The 19,085-nt window shown below is 37.9% G+C and overlaps 1 protein-coding gene across 1 annotated transcript in view; it reads right to left on the bottom strand.

The window, feature by feature from the left end:
- Positions 1 to 592: 592 nt before the first annotated feature.
- The window catches only part of LOC100728917 (follistatin-related protein 5-like), a 145,092-nt gene continuing 126,599 nt past the window's right edge, over positions 593 to 19,085 (bottom strand). Inside the window, 1 exon segment of the mRNA XM_063260528.1 lies at positions 593 to 1,361. Within this exon segment, the coding sequence (XP_063116598.1) occupies positions 593 to 1,361 (769 nt within the window).

Raw genomic sequence — 19,085 nt, forward strand, 5'->3', positions numbered from 1 at the left:
TAAATGTCAAGTAGGGTTTGTCACCTGTGTGCCATCTCATGCTGGCTTGTGCCTTCAAATGTGATTTCGCAGAGGGTCCCACAGATGACTGAGGGTAGCATTTGACAAGAGATATTAAGCAGTTTTAAGTGACAATAGATTTATAGCTATGAGGGTGTTCAGTATGCAGCCTTTAGTCTTCCTTTTCCTCCTGTAACATTCTCTTCAAGAGACAAAAGATATAAAGAGTGGACAGAACAGGATATTTTGAATTAAACATTTTAGAGTTCTGAACTACCTTTTATTTCTGGTTCAATATATCAGAAAAATGGAGTAAAAATCAAAGACTCCCTTCATATCACATGATGCTTACATCGTCTGAAATTCCCTGCAGGTTAGTCATTTTAAAATCATTTAAAATATTTTATTGGTTTAAAACATAACGCATTTGAATCTTCTAAGTGGTGTCATTTTGCATTAGACATCGTGTTAACTGTTTCTAATTTGCCGTATTTTAGCATATCTCTTTGTCAGAAATGATCTGTTTTACTAGGGGCACCCAGTGATTTTTGTCTGACAGGGACATGACTTTGCAAGGTGAAGTTTTGCACTTTCAGCTGAAGGCAAAGTGCTGGGGCTTTCCTGCAGGGGAAGGGTAGGCCTCGCCCACCCAGACCAGGGTGTTGCCCTTGGCGATCTGGGTAATCTCCAAATTCAGCCTGTTCAGCCGGCCATCCAGGATGAAGAGCGAGTCCTCAGAATGCTTCATCAGGTACTGGCCGAACAAGCCACTGGTCTGGGCATGCTGGTTCTTGGTGTCTCAAGTCCACTGTGCTGCAGACAGGGTCTCCTTCAGGCCACCCAGCATGCTGACGGCTTCCGAGGCCAGGTCCAGGCAGAGCATCTGGGTGCCAGCGCTGCCGCAAGCCGTATATCTCCGTGCGGCCATGAAGGATGGCAGGAAGGCCAGGTTGGCCCGGTGCAGGTCAGTGCACACGTCGAAGGCTCCTTGGATCTCACCATGTGCACTGATGTGCTGCACATGCACCAGGCCCTGGATATTGTCCACACTGACCAGGTAGTGGCCATCGGGGGACACCTAGAGCGTACCCATCTTATTGTCATTGGGGCCAGTGACTGTGTTGGTGACCCCATCCAACACCAGTTGTGGGGGCACAGCCCCTGAGCCGTCAGGCCTACAGCTCATGAAGTAGTACCTGCCCAGGTGCAAGTAGGCCAGTGAGTGGGGCACACAGCCGTGCGCCCCCAGGTCCACCAAGTGGTAGTATGACAGGGTCTCCAGGTCGATTTTATGCAGTGCAGCCTCATCCTTGTGAAAAATGAATCCAAACCTGCAAAGATGCAAGCACAGTGAGACAGGTCTTATGCAGTGATGGCCTGAGAGACTGCACTGCAGACCTGTGCAGTCCAGCAGACTCGCACACCAACACCTCCACCTCGGCCTGACCAGCAGGCCACTCTCTTCCTTTCTATTTTCTAGCAATGCATTCCTCACTCTTTGCTGTTTGCTGTTTTGTCAGCTTCAGGCTTCCTTGCCCCCAAACAAAAACCCCAGCACTAAAGAGACCCAGGTACATTTTTGGCACCCAACGTGGGGCCTCCCCTCTCTGCACAGAGGCCTTCAAGTAGGCAAAGCAAAAGAGAAAACACAGAGGTGTGGAGAAAGTGGGGTCTCCATCCGGAAGCCCCAGCACCTAGGAGAGGAGGCAGAGTGAGTGGTGGGTGGACAGGAACCATGAGGGAGCAGCAAGGAGGAGGGACAGGGTAAGCATTTCCTAAGGAAGAAGAAGACAGACCCCAGAAGGGGAGGGCACAGGGCATTGTGGCTGGCACTGGGCGTAGAACTGAAGGTAACAGCTTTGCTGTTCTGTTTGCGAAGGCCTGCTCTGGGACCAGGAGAATCTTGGCAGTAAGACCCGGAGGCAATGTTCTACAAGCAGCTCTCCAGGGCCCATGCTGGTGAACGACCGAGGTACAGTGCACAGGACAGGGTCCCACAGGGCAGCAGCTGGAGGCACCCACTATGAGGTTTGGACCTGGGTCCTGGATGGTCCTGTGGCCACCCCACTCTGCAGCCTGTTGACAGGAATGACCCTCATGACTATCAATCAATCACCACCATCTTTCGCTCTTTAATTTACAGAATTCTGTTAATTGTGTTCTAAGACCACCTTCAGTAACTTTTTTTTTTTATTTTACCTTCATTTCACAGATTCTACACACAAGTTTCATTTCCAGCCTTGCCAACACCTCCACCACTATTTTTATGACCCACAAGCATCATAGAGACCATGTTACTGTCTACTGAATAGTGACACATTTTGGAGAGTTAGTGTATTTTCCTCTCAAATCCAGTTAATTTATTTCCTCTTTAATCAGTTCAGTGCTTTTTAGTCCTCAACACAATACTCACTGAAAATTATCAGAATTGCCCCTGGTGAGTATAATGTATTTTTTGAAACTCTGATGTACAGCAGGAAAAAAAATGGGTTCCCAGAAAAATTATATAAGAAAGAGAAGATGAGACAGCAAATAGTAAACAAACGTATCAAAAAATGAATCTTGGTAATGGGTTGTGAAGGCTTTTATTTTTGTTTGTGTAAGTAGTATGATTGAATTATCTAAAAGCTCCAAGTGCCAGAGAAAAGTGTTACATAAACTTTACCTATCAGTGAGAAAACAAGATGACCTTATTGTGAGAGTAAGATGAAGTAAAAGAAAATGCTAAAGATAGCCAACTCTGCTATTGTCACCTGTGTAATTAGTTTTCCATATACTACTTATCACCCAAAGTTTATTTATAAAAAATAAGATCATTAACACACATTATAAAGAATATTTTGCACTCAACACAGTAGCATCTTAAAGTTTCAAAAGAGAAGTTTTTGGCAAGCTCTGAAGTGTATATAAACTCACAGATTTAATATCACTAAAAGGAAATTAGAAATTAGTATTTTGTACTTTGGATGACACAGAGTACCTACATACAAAAGTGTACTGAAATATATATAAAGCTACAACTTCCATTTCACTGCATTACATAGAGTTGGGAACCATATTATAATTTCAGTTATATTCAAATACTTGTCTTCAAACTCTTTTTTGTAATGAAAGAACACACACACTTTTACCTAAAAGCTAAGCTTAAACTATTTCTTAAATATCCACTGAACCACTAGACAGAAGGATCTATGATTGTGTTCAAAATTGGCATAATTGTGTCTCCCTTAAGAGAAAATGTGAGATAAATGAAAGATTGGTAGTAGTTAATGCTTAATTATAGTATTCTGCTGTATATTACCTAAAGGGTCAGTATTAACTTCCCTGTGAATTTGAAATGGCATAATACTGTTTGGAAGTACTATTTCTAGTGTATTTCTCAATGGTGTCCACCATTTCTGATGCCCAGGGTCTTTAATACATGGGTTTTTGTTCTTTCAGTAAGCAGAGCTCACATTTGGATGGCACCAAGGGACACAGGAACTGCTGTCATTCATTGCTAAGTAGTTTCATGTGAATATTAATGCCTAATGAAGAAGCATACAGATTTTATATGCTTTCTACATACTGAATATTAAGAAACATTCAAAGGTTTAACTGAGTTTCATATTTTTGTTTCTCAGCATAAACAATATAAAATCATGTGTCAGTATCCCTGCTCAGACTCATCTTAATATGCAGTAGCTCCCTCTGTGGGGAAGAAATGTGGTAATGTTCTGCTAGTGGATAACTCTTAAGCATGTATAGGTGTGGATAGATCTGTTAGTATTATTTATGAAATTATCAACTATGATGGAAAATGTCATTTTTCTGTTATAGGTCATATATGAACTCAGAAAACAATCATTCAATAGAGGCAATAAGCTAATCAAGCTTTGGAATTTCTGGTCTCCTCTTCACCTTGAGTCTTCTACTCCCTTGGACAATGAATTACGAATGTTAATGAGAAAGGATGAGAGGTGCTCCCTCTCCTTCTGACCTATTTTAACACTGACACTAAATAATATTCTCAAGTTTTGGGTGATGCAATCCAGCCTCTTTTGAAGATAATTAAAAATGTAAAAAATGGTCCATTTAAAAATTCAGAAGTTCCATGTGGGGTTATAAACTTGCATCTATTTTGACATCCCCACTGTCTGCTCCTCTAGGAATAGAGAACACACTACACAAGCAGATGCATGAGAATGCCTTCAACTCTCCTCCAGTGATTTATTGGTTAGGAAGTGTTCCCTTTAATTCAAAATTTCCCCCTAGTAAAGATTGATATTCAGAAATCTCCCACTGTTCATTAGGCTGTGATTAATATTTACAAGGCTCTCAACTTTCATGCCTGCTTAGTATAATAGAATTCTGCCTTACTAAGCCTCACATAGTTTGTCTATTATTTCTCAGAATATGTGTAAGAGGCTGCAAAAGAAGAGTTAAAATCACTCCTTTTACAATAAAATTGTCACTAGAAAAGTGTGTTCTCACAGTATGGCATTCTGTGAATTTGTCAGTTTCGGTGTGGAGACTTGCAGTGATTTTTTCCTTCCTGATGTTTTTCTGAATCAATATGATTTATTATAAAGGGGCAACATTAATTACTACATTTAAGCTTGAAAGTGTGATAATAATTCACATGCAAAGTCTTTGTTTTAGGTGAAGCAAAGTCTCCCAGTGCAGGCTGCCTTGCCTTCCCACTCACCATCCCAGTGTAGTGGATGTTCTGTGAATACGACCTTCTGCAAGTCCCCGACTCCACCACTTCCAGTTTCCTCATTGGCAGGAGAGGATAAAAGCATCACTTTCTCTGAGCATGAGAGTAAGTGACTGTGTCTTACCACATATGAAACTGCTAGCTCTTTGCAACTAAATAAGTGTTATATTCTATACAAATCACATAAAATTATTTACTTAGGCAAACAAACTACTGGGCAGACAGTGGAATGAGAGAGTAAGGTGGACAAACTATAGCAGTAAAGTGGAGTAACAGACATGAGGCAGAGACGGTAAGCTATAGTCTTTAATATCGATAGCCTTGATACATAAAAATTTAATAAAAACAGGCAGAATAAATTAGGAGGCAGGATCCATCGAGATGCTCTGAATGGGAAATACACTCAACCCGAAGGAGGGTTGATAAACTGAAAGTCAAAGATGAGAAAGCAAAGCTATATGTGACAGGAAACCAGAGAGAAATAGGGACAACTCATCCAGCAGCTGCAGATAGATTGGAAAGCTAAGACACTTTTGGGCAGTGTAGAACTACACAGCTGTAAGGAAGGAAAATCCTATGACTTTAGTGAGTAAAGGTGTGCAGCTCAAGATCAAGCTCAGGGGTAGAAAGGTTCAGCAACACTGAGATAGACAATGGGCTGGCCCCCTAATCTAAAAAGTAAAGGGGCTAGTGAGACCAAAAAAAAAAAAAAAAAAAAAAAAAAAAAAAAAAAAAAAAAAAAATACAAAGCCTCTTGAGCAGGGGAAAGGTGAAAAATTGCCTAAAAAAGGAAGGCAGAAGTCATTGTTAATAGTGTATCAGGATTTAAAAGTCACAGTAGTCTTATTGCTCTGTTTAGTTTGATTTTATTTTGTTCTGGTCTGTACACCCATATCAGATTTGAGGGCACAGGCATCTAACCCAAAAATATCAGGTTATACCATGGTAACTATCTTTAATTTCCTACTAACTTAAACTGAAACCCTGTATTACTTAAATTGTCTTACTATGACTGGTCTTAATTGAATCTAGTTTGTTAGACCAGACTTTCACCTTGGTTAATTTTATTCAAATTTGGTATGCTTGATAGTATTCAAGTCTAAAAGTAGAGGCACTCTGAAGACGACAAGATGTAAAAGATATCCATACCAGTTTTGATTATTAATCACTCTCAAATCCTACAACGTTTTCAAAGCTGTGCTTTTATAAAAATAGCTATGTAATACTATGCTGAACTATATTAAGCCTGATGATGTGGACAAGTCTATTTAAAATAACAAGAGAAAGCATAGTAACTATGGTAGATCACCTAATATTGTGGTCTTATGTGTCTTTTTCATTGCATGTTTTTCTAGGAATTTGTTTTGTTGTCTTGTTATGATCTGTTTTTCCCTATAATACAGAGAGGATAGTTATACCTGTAGAAATTCACACATGGGAATAATTTTTTAAACTATTTATGGGAACAGATTATATAATGCAAGATGTAAAGAACAGATACTCTGAAGAAGAGACACCAAGAAGTCCAATGCTAATTCTGTAACATTATGATATAAAATCTAGCAATACTATTATTCACTGTTCAGAATGATATTAGTCTAGTCACTTAAGTTCAATTTCAGCATATGTAAAGATAAGGACAGCTACTATGAAGAGAATGAGAGACATTATCGTAGTTATTATTGACTTCCCCAATGTCAGATCTTGAAGACCTAAAACGCCTTCATCATCCTATAATGATTTGATTAGTTCCATAATATGCAGCATGTATGTAATGTGTGCGAAGATTGGGACAACTATTTGGAAGAAAAAGGAGAGACAATAAGACAGACAGTGATGATCTCCAGTGGACTTGCTTTGAAATCTGTATTTCTTTATTTGTTTCTTTATGAACTGTTTTGTTCTGTTTTGATATGTTTAATCTTACCCTCCTTAATATAGAGGACAAGTGTGTAGGACTGATAACCATATTACTAAGTTTTTGTTGGATCGTTGTGCAGAACTGTTGGCAGTGTCACTATTTGAATGTCACTTTATACGCTTTAATTTTGTAACCTGAACAACTATTTCTAAGATGACAATATGTAATTTATCAACTAGTGATTTTTATTGTTTATTTTTCTGTAATTCTATATTATTTCTACCCTTTTCTCCATTTTTTGTTTCTTTCTCATTAAATAATAATAATAAAAGAAAACAAATTACTATAATCAATAGATAGGAAAATCAAAAACAAAACTATGGTCAACTCTTCTGTATAGGTGGCATTCATTTCCTCAGTGTTCATTGAACATGCAGTAGTGCCCAAAGCCTTTGCAGTGTGGAGACCTGCATCCTCCAGAGCTCGTGTGCAAAGGCCCCGCTCCAGGTTCAGTTGGGCAGCCCTAGTGCATGGCTGTCAGAGCCTCAGCCTGGGGAAGGACTTCAGGGTTCCAGGCATGGCTCCTTAGGAGTGCAGGGAGCCCAGCCTCTCCATCTCCTCTTGTCCTCTCTTCCTTCACAGTCGCTGGGGTGCTGTTGACTAGGAGGCCCTGACTTTAGGCCAAACAATTGGGCTCTGATCTTGACATCAAGCCTGCAGATGTGAGCTGGATAAATCTCTTTTCCTTGCAGAGTTAGCTATTTAGGTAGTTTGTTGTAACAGAAACTGGACTAAGATCACTGGCTGTACTTTTCCATGACAGATGCTACAGAGATGACAATGACAGTAGGACAGGGTGCACATGTGGGCCTGACTCTGTACGGATGGTGGCTTACACAAGGACACTGTCTTACATGTCATGGAAAAATCTGTGGTTGGATTTTGGACCAGGACATACACGGTTCTAAGAGTTGTAGCCAGTGTTTATGTCCAGTAGCTCATGAGCCTTGCAAAGGAGCTATTTTCCAGAGAAAGAAAAGAGCAGGCATTCAGAGGGAGCTTGCTAGACAAGGTCAGAAATCTGACAAATCCATTATTTTTACCATTAGTGGTGAGTGAGGGAGTGGTAAGTGGAGGCCAGGTGATTTAAGCGCTAGGTCAGCTGGACACCGACACTGGCAGGAAAGCCAGCGTCAACATCACTTCACCCCACATCTAAAAGAAAAGCATTTCTCTGGGCTGGAGGTTTAGATCAGTGGTGTAAGTGCCTGCTTTGCAAATGCACGGTCATGAGTTCACTCCCGGGTACCAATTAAAAAAAGAAAGAAAGAAAGAAAGAAAGAAAGAAAGAAAGAAAGAAAGAAAGAAAGAAAGAAAGAAAGAAAGAAAGAAAGAAAGAAAGAAAGGAAAGAAACAAAGAAAAGAAAAGCATTAAAGCATTTCTCAAAACCTCTTCAGTGTTGCAATAATTTAAGCCATGTCTGTTTAAATAAAATTCCATGACAAAAAAAAAATAATAATTCTTAAACAGCCCCAGGTGTTAGTTGTTTGAAGATGTTATATATAAAATCTATACTGAAAACATGATCAAGTGAATGGGGTATTTTATAAACAAGAGCAATCTGTATTACTAACATTTCATTTTTCAATTAGATTACCGTGTTCCACTGAAAGAAATACTGAACAGATAAGAGGTGAAAATCAAAGCTTCCACACATAACTAATACATAAACCTACACACAAGCTGCACCATTCCAACAACTCCTGTTTAGTTGCATCAGACACAGAATATTCATGGATAGAAATCATAAAACTGCCATAAGCCATCATTCACCAGTTTTATGAATTCTTTTATATTTAGTTATTTTCTGTTATCTCAGAACGACCCTTGTAAAATATATATATATATATATATATATATATATATATATATATACTGAGTTCTGTTCATACTCATGTACCAGGAGATTTAGTTTTATATAAATAGTGCAGAAAATCACACATATTCATAAAGAGAGATCACACACTCACACGTGGAGAGGTAAATCCCAAAGACTATTCAGAGTTTATAATCACTGGCTTCTAGTGAGTAACTCAGGTATGGAAAACCAGATTTATTAATAATCCTGCACTTGACACATACTCTTTAGAAAGTGCTTCAAATATTAAAATCCTGTACTTCTTTTTTTCAAGTGCTTAGAGTTTAGGACACATAACTGACAGCTGTGCCATGAGAAGTCTTTCTTCCTAACCTGGGTTTGGAAAACTGACATGAACACCACAGAGTAGCCTACACCATGACACCCACCTTCCTGACACCAGCAGGGGGTAGCCCCCAGGGGTGGCAGGGTGGGTCACAAGAGCTGGCAGACCAAAAGTGAGGGGAGAGGCAGTTCAAGGGCACAGAGAAGCAGCAGGGAAGGAAGGAGGCAAAACCTTCTGAAATCTGTCCCTCAGTCACAAACTATGACTGGATCGCCCATTTTATACCTGTGAGACAGAAATAATGTGTGAAAAAGCAGTGCTGCATGGAGCCAGGTGTTGCCGGAGCTGGGCTCTACACACTCTGCCAAAGTTTGCTTCCCTTCATGATCTCCCTACTAACTGATGCCACAGATAAGACTGTCTTCCCCAGAATCCTGGGATTGATTAAGTTTTTGAACCAAAGTACTACTGAATATATAACACAATACAATGTAACCTAAATATACTGTGTTGAGACAATCATGTATTAAGTGCTTATACCTCATGTTTATAGGGAATAATATTTACATGCAAGAATAACAAGAGAAACTTCCAACAGAGTGAAGCAACAGTCCACAATGTGGGAAAAAAGCGTTCACTAGCTGGACCTCAGACAAAGGATTACTATTGAGAACATATAAAGAACTCAAACTATCAAACTTTCCATGTTCAAAGACCCAGTCCACAAATAAACATCAGAGATGAACACACACTTCACAGATAAAGAAATACAGGTGTTTCATGAATATACAAAAAAAAAAGTTGAACACTATCAGTCATTTGAGATATGCAAATTGCAATGTCTCACCCAAGAAAGAATGTCATCAAGAAATCAATCAATAACAATGCTGGTGAAACTGCTGGTGGAGTGTAGATTGTAGACTGGTGTAATCACTGTGGAAATCAGTGTGGAGATTCCTCAAAAAACTAAGTTTAGAAGTTACTTTTGACTCAGTCCTCTGGTGGGTATTTTCCCAGAAGAATTTCAAACATTATACCACACAGATATATGGGCATTCATGTTTATAGCAGCACAATTTCTAATAGTTAAATCTTGGAAACAACTCAAATGCCTGTTAACTGTGGAATGAATAAAAATGATGTGATATTTTTATGCAGTGGAGTACAGGTCAGCCATAAAAAACCAGAGACATTTGTAGGTAAATGACTGCACCTCAAGACCATACTCATAAGAGAATTAGAGCAGACACACATGTGCAAACACCATCATTATCTCCCTAGTGTTAGAAGCTGAAAGAGAAATATGATCCAAAATGTACAGCAGATATTGTGAAATCTGAAGAAACTGTTCAAAAGGAGAAAAAAAAGGAAGGGAAAAGCAAAAATGTAACATTTATGTGTGTGTGTGTGTGTGTGTGTGTGTGTGTGTATACACATAAATACATATGATAGTTAAGGTAGTTATACTCCTAATTTTTGTTGTTTCATTGAAAAGAAAGCTTTGTGCTAATATTGTTTGGATACTACATTACTATTTCTTATATTCTGAACAAGAAATTTAAAGATAACAATAAACAATGTATTTACTATTGTTACCTTCCTATCATCTTACTTTGAAATTTTGTTTTATTTTTTCTTTAAAGTAAAAAAATAGATTCAAAGAAAAATTTAAGATTAAATTGTATATAATAAAAAATAAAATTAAAGAATAATGTAAATAGTATCATGAAAGTACTAGGACAAGTAAATGTAAGTATCAAGGAACATAAGCTCTTTTTTTCAATCCAAAAGACACACCTTGTTAAGGTGACTATCTTAACCAGTAAGTATCACTAATGCCATCTACAAGTGAGCAAAATGTGACAGAGACTGATCGATATCTTACTATATTAGGAATTACTAAAAATCAAAGAAAGAAAACACTGCAAAGTAAATTTAGTAAATAAGTGGATATTTTTCACATGGTGAGGGATTACTAATGGCTGGTAAACATCAAGAAATTCAGCATTTTATAATTAGGTGAATGTAAATTTCAATCAAAAAATAAGATACTTGCTTTCACCAGTTTATGAACAAGAGCAAGAAACTGTTAGGACCCAAGACCAGAAATGATACGGATAAAAATATTTTTCGATTTGTTATTGGTAGAGGTTTAACTGCAGGTTTTGTAGAGATGTTTGTATTGTCTTTTAAAAGCTGAATTTGAAATCTGCATTCATGAGCAGTAATGCCTCTCTGTGTCTTTTCTTGATGAATGATCATAAATAACCACAGAGTAGCTGCACAAGGATATTCACTACATTGCTCACCACGATATGAACATTTAGAAATATCTGAATAACAAACATCAGAAAAAGGCTTAAATAAACTATGAGCCATCCACCAATGAAATTTTATATTGAAGTTATAAAATGCTAAGGTACCAGTCCACTAATTTAGACGTTTCAAAAGCTGTTGATATTTAAAAGCACATTCTAGATATAAAATACCAGTATATCATCTCATGGAAATTTTCTAATTGTTTCTGCAATAGAAAACAAAGTTTACTGAACATTTTATACTATTACTCTAAAGAAAATTGTTGTGCACTCTTCTAAGAGATCTTTACTTATATAGTATACACATCTGTGTAGTTTGGATACTACATAAATGCATCACAATATGTAAAGAAAATATGCAAACTCTGTATTCTTTAGCTAAATAAAAGTAGAGCAGAAAAATACCACTTTAATTATGCAAATTAAAAACACACAGTGTTAAAAAGTGTTCAGTAGAACTGGAACCGTATATTATTGCTAATGGCAACTTCTATGCAAAAAATAATTACCAATTAGCATAAAGGGTCTTTTCCATATTTCTGCTCTGTGGTGACACTTCATTTCCTGGTTAACTATTCTGAGGAAAAAACAATAAATATGGGTAAAGTTTTATACACAATTGCATTGTAACTTTTTTATGTACCGTTACAAATATTTATAAATATTTGAAGCCCCAAGTGTAAGTGAACATTAATGTAAATGCTGACCTAACCACTTGGTGAAACAGAATACACATGTTAAAAATCTATTTATAAAATATTAACTTTGGAGTTACAATTATACAATGAAGTCACATGAAACAACCTAATTTTATGTAACATTGAAAATAAAAGAAAATGGTCAGACTGAAGAAATAAGTGCTCAAAGTTTAGCCAGACTTCAAAGTTTGGACACCAGATTCAGCTTCTTTTGTTGTGTTTTGTTTTAAGTTTGCAATATATGTTCAATGAGCGTAGTATACTTTTGTAAGAAGAAAAACATGAATACATGCATTGATGATCAATATATAGGCAGAAATGCAGACATATATTAGTTCTCAATAACATCATATACTCTCACAATATTTGGGGGGTCATCATTTCAATCATTTCAGCACGATCTTCAATCATGTTATATACATGTACAGCCTAGAATTTGCACTTTAGTAAAAAGATTTATCCATGTAAAGACTCATCTTTAGAGACAGATAGTGAAGTAGTTTTAAAAACCAGAATACATTTGGATATTTAATTAAATGAAAAGGCTTAGTAAACAAAAAGATGGCATCCCATAAATTGAATGAATCAAGGAGATAATAAATGATAAATTAACATCACATGTAAGAAAGAATATAACTGGTAAATATTAACAATGGCTCAATAAGAAATGTTCTCAGCTCTGATACAAAAATAGTCATAGTAGAATGGAACTAAAACTAAAAGTTTTCCAGAAGAAACAAACAGGCATTCATGGTTCCAACAGACAGCAGTGTAAACCAGGAAAACCTCCATGGTACAAATAGAAACCAATGCTTTCTACTCTCAGGAGACCATTCCACAGTGTCCACCAGAAGGTCTTTCTGGTTCTCTAAACTCAGAGTGTGTCAGAAGGAAATCTTCTGCAGATGACCCTCAGTTCTTTAGCAATGGTATTATCAGTCCAAGCAACGTAACAGACTCTAAGTGTGAGGAGAAAATTCTCTGAACCACAAGTTCAGTATCCCACAAAACCATCTTTCACACATTAAGGAAAAGTGAAGGTGTCTCCAGATGTTAAATGGAGAGAGTTCATGCTACTGAACTCAGCATTTGAGAAATTCTTAAGGCTGTATTTTAGGTTGAGATGATAAGAAAACACTAGACAGAATTTAGACAAAAATCCTAGATAAACACAAACTCCTTATTCACATGATTTGTAGAGATTGATATGAACATATAAAAACACACAAAGTAAATAAAGAACTTAATATCATTGCAACTAATTTCCTGCATGTCTTAAAAAGTTAAAATTTAATGTCTGGGGCTGGGGATTTAGCTCAGTGGCATAAGTGCCTGCCTTGCAAGTAGGGAGTCATGAGTTCGATCCCTGGTACCGATTAAAAAAGGAGAAAGACAAAATAAATAAATAAATAAATAAAAAATTTAATGGCATAATATAGTGATGATTAATCTATGATACTAGGAATGCATGTAGGAAGACACAATTTGTGTAAATAGCAATATAAGGGACAGAGTAAAAGCAGAGCAAGGCTTTTGTATGCTATAGAAGTTTAAAAGGTAATGGAATTGAGTGGTTTTAAGTAAAATATATTAATTGAAATTCTAAAGTAGTTATGAATTAAATAATTTATTAAATGTGTTGAAAAGAAAACTGTTCACTATAAAAGTGCAGTTAAAACAAAAGCAGTAATGGAGGAAACAAGAAGCAAAAATAATACAAGACAAATGAAAATATTAATATAAAAGGCTTAAAAATTTCAATTAAACCCAGACATGACGACTCATGTGTATAATTCCAGCACTCGGGAGACTAAGGTAGAAGGCTTGCTACAAGTTCAAGGTCAGCCTGAGCTACACAACAAGAACTTGTCTCAAAAACAAAACAATCCTCAAGAATCCAATTAAAGACAAATAGGAAGAAAACTGACCAAAACAGATAAGTATGATCACATCTGTACTCTACACACAAGTCTCCAGAGTCAAAGACATAAACACATTTAAAGAGAAAAGGAAAAAAAAAAAATATGCTCAGTGAAAATTGTCACCACAGAGGCAATGGGACAGTTGTCAAAGTTTGAAGTTAAAATTGTTGTGAGACAAATGAACATTAAAAGTTATTCTAAGCAGTACAAATATATACATCTAGATCTAGAGTACTTGAGACTAGCACAGACAAGAGTAAGAATAGAAACAGACATAAAAAGCCCTGCAGTAGTAGTTGGAAACTTCAACATTCCACCTACAATAACACATGAATACCCAGACTGATTCTTAATTAGAAAACACAGGACCTAATGAGATAAACCCTGTTGAGCTCAACAGATGTGTTTAGCCAACACTCCCAAAACTTCAGAATTCGTGTTTTTATCAAGAACACATTGAACATTGTCTAGGACAGAACATATTCAAGTTTACAGCTCATACCAAATTTAAAGCTCAAATTGCACAAAGTATCTTCTCCAAAAACAATGGGACAAAATTGGTAATAAATAACAGAAAGCTGGAAACTTCACAAATGTATGGAAATTAAGAAATATACACCAAGCAATCTACGAATGAAAGACAAAATCTAAAACAGAGTTAAGATATTCATTGAAACAAGAAAAGTAGTCCACACAGTGCCATAACTAAATCCTACTACATGAAATAAAATCCATGATCTGACAAAATTTACACTTCACCTATCACTGCACCTTAAAGAGCCACAAAAGGAAGAGCAAACTAAGCACAAGATCAACAGCCAGATACAATGAAAGATTAGCATGGAAAGGAGTAGGATGGAGAAAAGAAAAGGAGTGGAAAGAATCAAAGGATATAAAGCAGATTCTGTGTAAAGAGCAATAAATATGATAACCGATTAACTCTAATAAGATAAATGGGAAGACTCAAATTACTAACATAACTAAAGAAAATGAGGACATTACTGCATGGCTTAAAGGAAAAAAATGATTCTACAGTATGCTATAAATAATTGTATATCTCTTGTAATTCACAAACAAGCCCCAAAACTCAAGTTCAAAAAATGGGGCAAAAACATATTTTAAAAAGTATCACTGATGTATTTTATTGTAGGCCCAGTGACACAGTGCAGTTGGAGTTTGCAAAAGCTGTGTGTCACCTTTAAAACTTGCAATCTTTACGTACATATCACAGTTTACAAAGTAAGGAGTTATGGGTGTGGATCAGGAAATATTCTAATGAGGAAGACCTTTGTTTTCCTTAGCAGAGAACAGAGAAGTAAAGCAGTAATTAACAATCTTTTGTCAGCTTATTTTAGCACCACATCTGTTATTTGTAGAGGGCAGCAATTTTTAACAAATCAATTAGGTTAGGTTCCCAGGGATTTACAGTTCTTTACAGAGAGGAGCATTGATTAACATATCAATTAAGTCACCTAGAGGGGGAAAAAAAAAACACATACAGAACAGGAAGGTAGGCCTTACAGATACTTTGGTCATATAAACATAATGAAGCTCTTTTTGCTAGTGTACAGCAATATCAAGAAATTAGAGAATGCAGGCAAAATTGGTAAATTCCTAATTGTGCCTCCCAAAACTCTCCCAGCAGGGGGAAAATACAAAATCTGATCAGTTGTAAAGAGATCAAATCTGTAACGAAAAACTTCCTGAGAAAGGCAAGTCCAGGACCAAGCAGCTTCCCGAGTAAACTCTGATTAATGTTTAACAAGGATTAGTACTAAAGCTTCTAAAACAGTTCCTCAAAGCTCACAGAGATCAACAGCCCCAACTGGTTTTAGGAAGATGCTATCATCTTGATACTAAGGCCAGATGTTAAACATAAACCATGGTGCAATTCCCTGTAAATGTAAATAAGAAAGCCCTTAACAGAACATAGAAAGATCAATCCAGAAACTGAGTCATGATCAAGGGGGATTAATCCCAGCAGTGGAAAGGCTGGTATATGTGATAGCTCAGACCGTGGAATAAAACCCAAGGAAGCAAGAAATTAAAGTTTAGGGAGCAAAGGCTTTATTTTAGGCCAGGCCTGGTGACACATCCTCCAGGAGCCAATTTGGAGACTGTGCGCCTCACAGCTGGGGAATTAGACTTTTAAAGCTGAAAACCACAGGAATGTTGTAATCACTGACACAGTTAGGTAGCATAATTTGCATTGGCAAGTCTGATCTCTGAGAGGCTGGGACAGGAGGGTGGCAAGTCTGAGCCCAATCTGTGTGATTTAGTGACTTGGACACAGTCAGCAAGTTGTGAGCATAGTTCAGTGTGGAGCACTAGATTCATTTCCCAGTACCTCTAAAAACAAACAGAAAAAGAAGTCAGCGGAGTGGAGAGCCACTTAGACCAGGGCTGTGAACCAGTGGCATGTGTGCTACTGTGCTCCTGTAGGTTTTTTTTTTTGTTGGTTTTTTTTTTTTTGTTGGTTTTTTTTTTTTTTTTTTTCTACATTAAAAGCTCAATATTTAAGTTGAATTGCAGGGATGGCGTGTTCTGATAATTTAAACAGGTTTGGGGCTGCAGTTTAGCGCTCAGTCTCTGAAAGAGTGGGCATCACTAACTTACACGAGTATCTAATATCCATTAATTAAATTCACTAAAATACAGCCCGATTATTCTCTTCCTTTAAGCAGAGACATGAGTTTCAGTTTTCTGAGTTTTCTTCATTTTTATGATTCAGGTTGCTGCAGGCGCACACTCAGAGCTGGGAAAGAGGGCTGTGGGGGAGCCCAGCTATGAGGTATGGCTGCATGACCTGTTCCTTAAGATCCGGAATCAGTTATTTCATGTCAACTTTTATAGTCACCTTTTCTTCCCAAATAATGTTTTCTGGTTCTTTTCTAACAGGGCATAATCAGTGAATGTTAGGGAAAGATATTATAAAGCCTCATGCATCATAGGTACTTAGTCAATTATAGCTATTGTCATTAAAGATAATGATGAAATGTCAAGAAAACATATTAAAGTTACAAAGAACAGAAGTTCAATCGCTGGTGGATTCTTTTGTAAAATTTAGATCATTTTGTTGAGAAATAAAGAATACAAATGTATCTAAAAGCTACAGCTTTCTCCCTTTAGTCCAGTTTTCTTCTATGCTTGTGTTTGAGGGTCATTTAGTAATTTTGGAATTTTTGGCCCCTTTTATATACTAAAAAAAAAAAAAAAAAAAAAAAAAAAGACAAGTCACATTAAAGAGTACATACATACATGTGGCATTGTAAATCACAAGCTGCCAATCAGTTCAGACACTGCTTCTTAGTTTATGTCTCAGGGACCAGGTGCCAATAAACTGCTTGGGTTGGTCATTTATTCACAGGATTATTCAGATACTTTAAAGAATAATTCAGATGCATCACAGAGAGAACTATCCCTGTTTAGCACATTTGTGCATGTGACTCCATGTTTCCCTTAGTCTGGCTCCATATGTTTACTTGCTGATGAACTTTTGTCTCCTACCCCGTTCACATAATCATGGAGAATGGTAAATACTTTCCCGACTCACTGATCTGATGCAGCCCATAACATTACTGTTTCTGTTACAAGCAAAGGTTGAAAAGCTGCAGCTGACTTTCCAGTCTTCCTCTGCTGATGACTGTGGAGGGCTCAGTGTGCCAGCACCCTTCACTCAGCTCCTGTGATTCTGCATTGCCATTGACTGCTGTTACTGGATTCTATTTTAGCGCTGGAGATTGCCAAACCCCTCTTTACCTGTTTTTAATTGTGAGAGAGGGTCTTGATCAGTGCTAAACCACCCACATTGGGTTTGAACTTGCATTCCATCTGCCCCAGTTTTCCAGACAGCTGAGGTTACAGAATTGGGCCACCATGCCCAACATTATGTGGTCCCGTTTCTTAGAACCTTTTTAGAATTTGTTTTCTTTGTTCTCCAATTTTGTTCTCCTCCTGGTCCACTTGTGCTGTCACACACTTGGGGCTCAGCGTGTCATGAAAGCAGGCGTTTGCCTCTGTGACTCTGGCCGGGCTCTGGCAGCTGCCTCTGGGCAAGGCCCCATCCTGCCTCATCTCCCAGTGGAGGACAGAGGGGACCTCGGCCCATTCATTAGGGAACCAAAGCTCCTTGTCGCATGTTCTGAAGGTAACACTTTCGGTGGTATGCGGGGACTGACTCTAAACTTAGGGAGGGATGAGCTGTCCACTGCTGCGGCTTCCCCTCCGCCCCCATTCGGTTCACTTTAATCCAAGCTCCACACCTGCCCTTCTGTCACAGACAGTGTCAGTGTCACACAAAGCGGGATTCATCTGCACTTTTCCAATCAGCTTCTGCACATCTTAAAAATGGTTTCCCTTTTGGAAACCATTTCCTCCTGTTTGTGCCTTTTCAAGTGTATTTATTGCCCATTTTCTGAATTCTCCTATTGCTGAATACTCTAATTTTAATACATAGTATGTTAGAATACGTGCATTCACATCTCATTTCATGTCGTTTATTTAACAAACACAAATAGCAGTGCTTTCAATTTCAAAGCTGTCTAATTCTACAGTGGCATATCTCTTAGACTGATTGGAATTCCTTGTTTTTGTTTTTGTTTTTGTTTTTGTTTTCACTTCTTCCTAATTTGGTTCAACTACCAACAACTCTTAATAGTCACGTAAATTGAGTGAACTTTGGTAGTCAAGACATCTATGTGATGATGTGACTACCTAGGTTCCGGTTCAGTTTTGTATAGTTAATATTTTATTTATTTCCATTTCTTAGCAGCCTCTTAAAGCTCCCTGAGAACTGGACATGCATGACCAAGTGCAGGCCAGGGCTGCCCCTGAAAAGTTTGGAGACGAGGACTGAAAGCTTGTACCCCAGTGCAGGCTCCTTGGTTTCAAGTCTTACCAGGTACCGACTTTATAATCTTCAGGACTTGGTTTCCTCCTCTGAGCAATGGGAGCACCAATGGAATTTACACACAGGGGTTTTATGAAGACTCCTGAAATCTGGCAGTGAACATAGTTCCTCCTCTATGTACTCCTAAAACAAATCTTCTAAAGAGGTCAGTGGTACTCAAACTACTTTTGTACAGTGTGCTGTATTTTGTCTATAGGCACACATTTCCCTGGGAAAATACACAATTCCCACACAATGATGGGCACAGTGAGAGTCCTCCTGGGCCAGTGAGCTGGAACACATCGCAGTGCAGGGAACAGATCGGGAGCAGCATCCATAGCAGCAGCGTGGTCTCCAGGCTGGAGAGGAGCTGGGAGCTGCCCATCTGCAGACCTCAGGGCTCTGGCTCCACCATTGGTGACTTTCACTCTTACCTGTCCCACCTCCACAGTCACATTTCAGTCCACTTCACGGTGACCTTGTGGGATGCTCTG

This window comes from Cavia porcellus, unplaced genomic scaffold (assembly GCF_034190915.1).
Source record: "Cavia porcellus strain 051 isolate PalLab524CR breed Dunkin Hartley unplaced genomic scaffold, mCavPor4.1 scaffold_14, whole genome shotgun sequence".
Taxonomy (NCBI): Eukaryota; Metazoa; Chordata; class Mammalia; order Rodentia; family Caviidae; genus Cavia; species Cavia porcellus.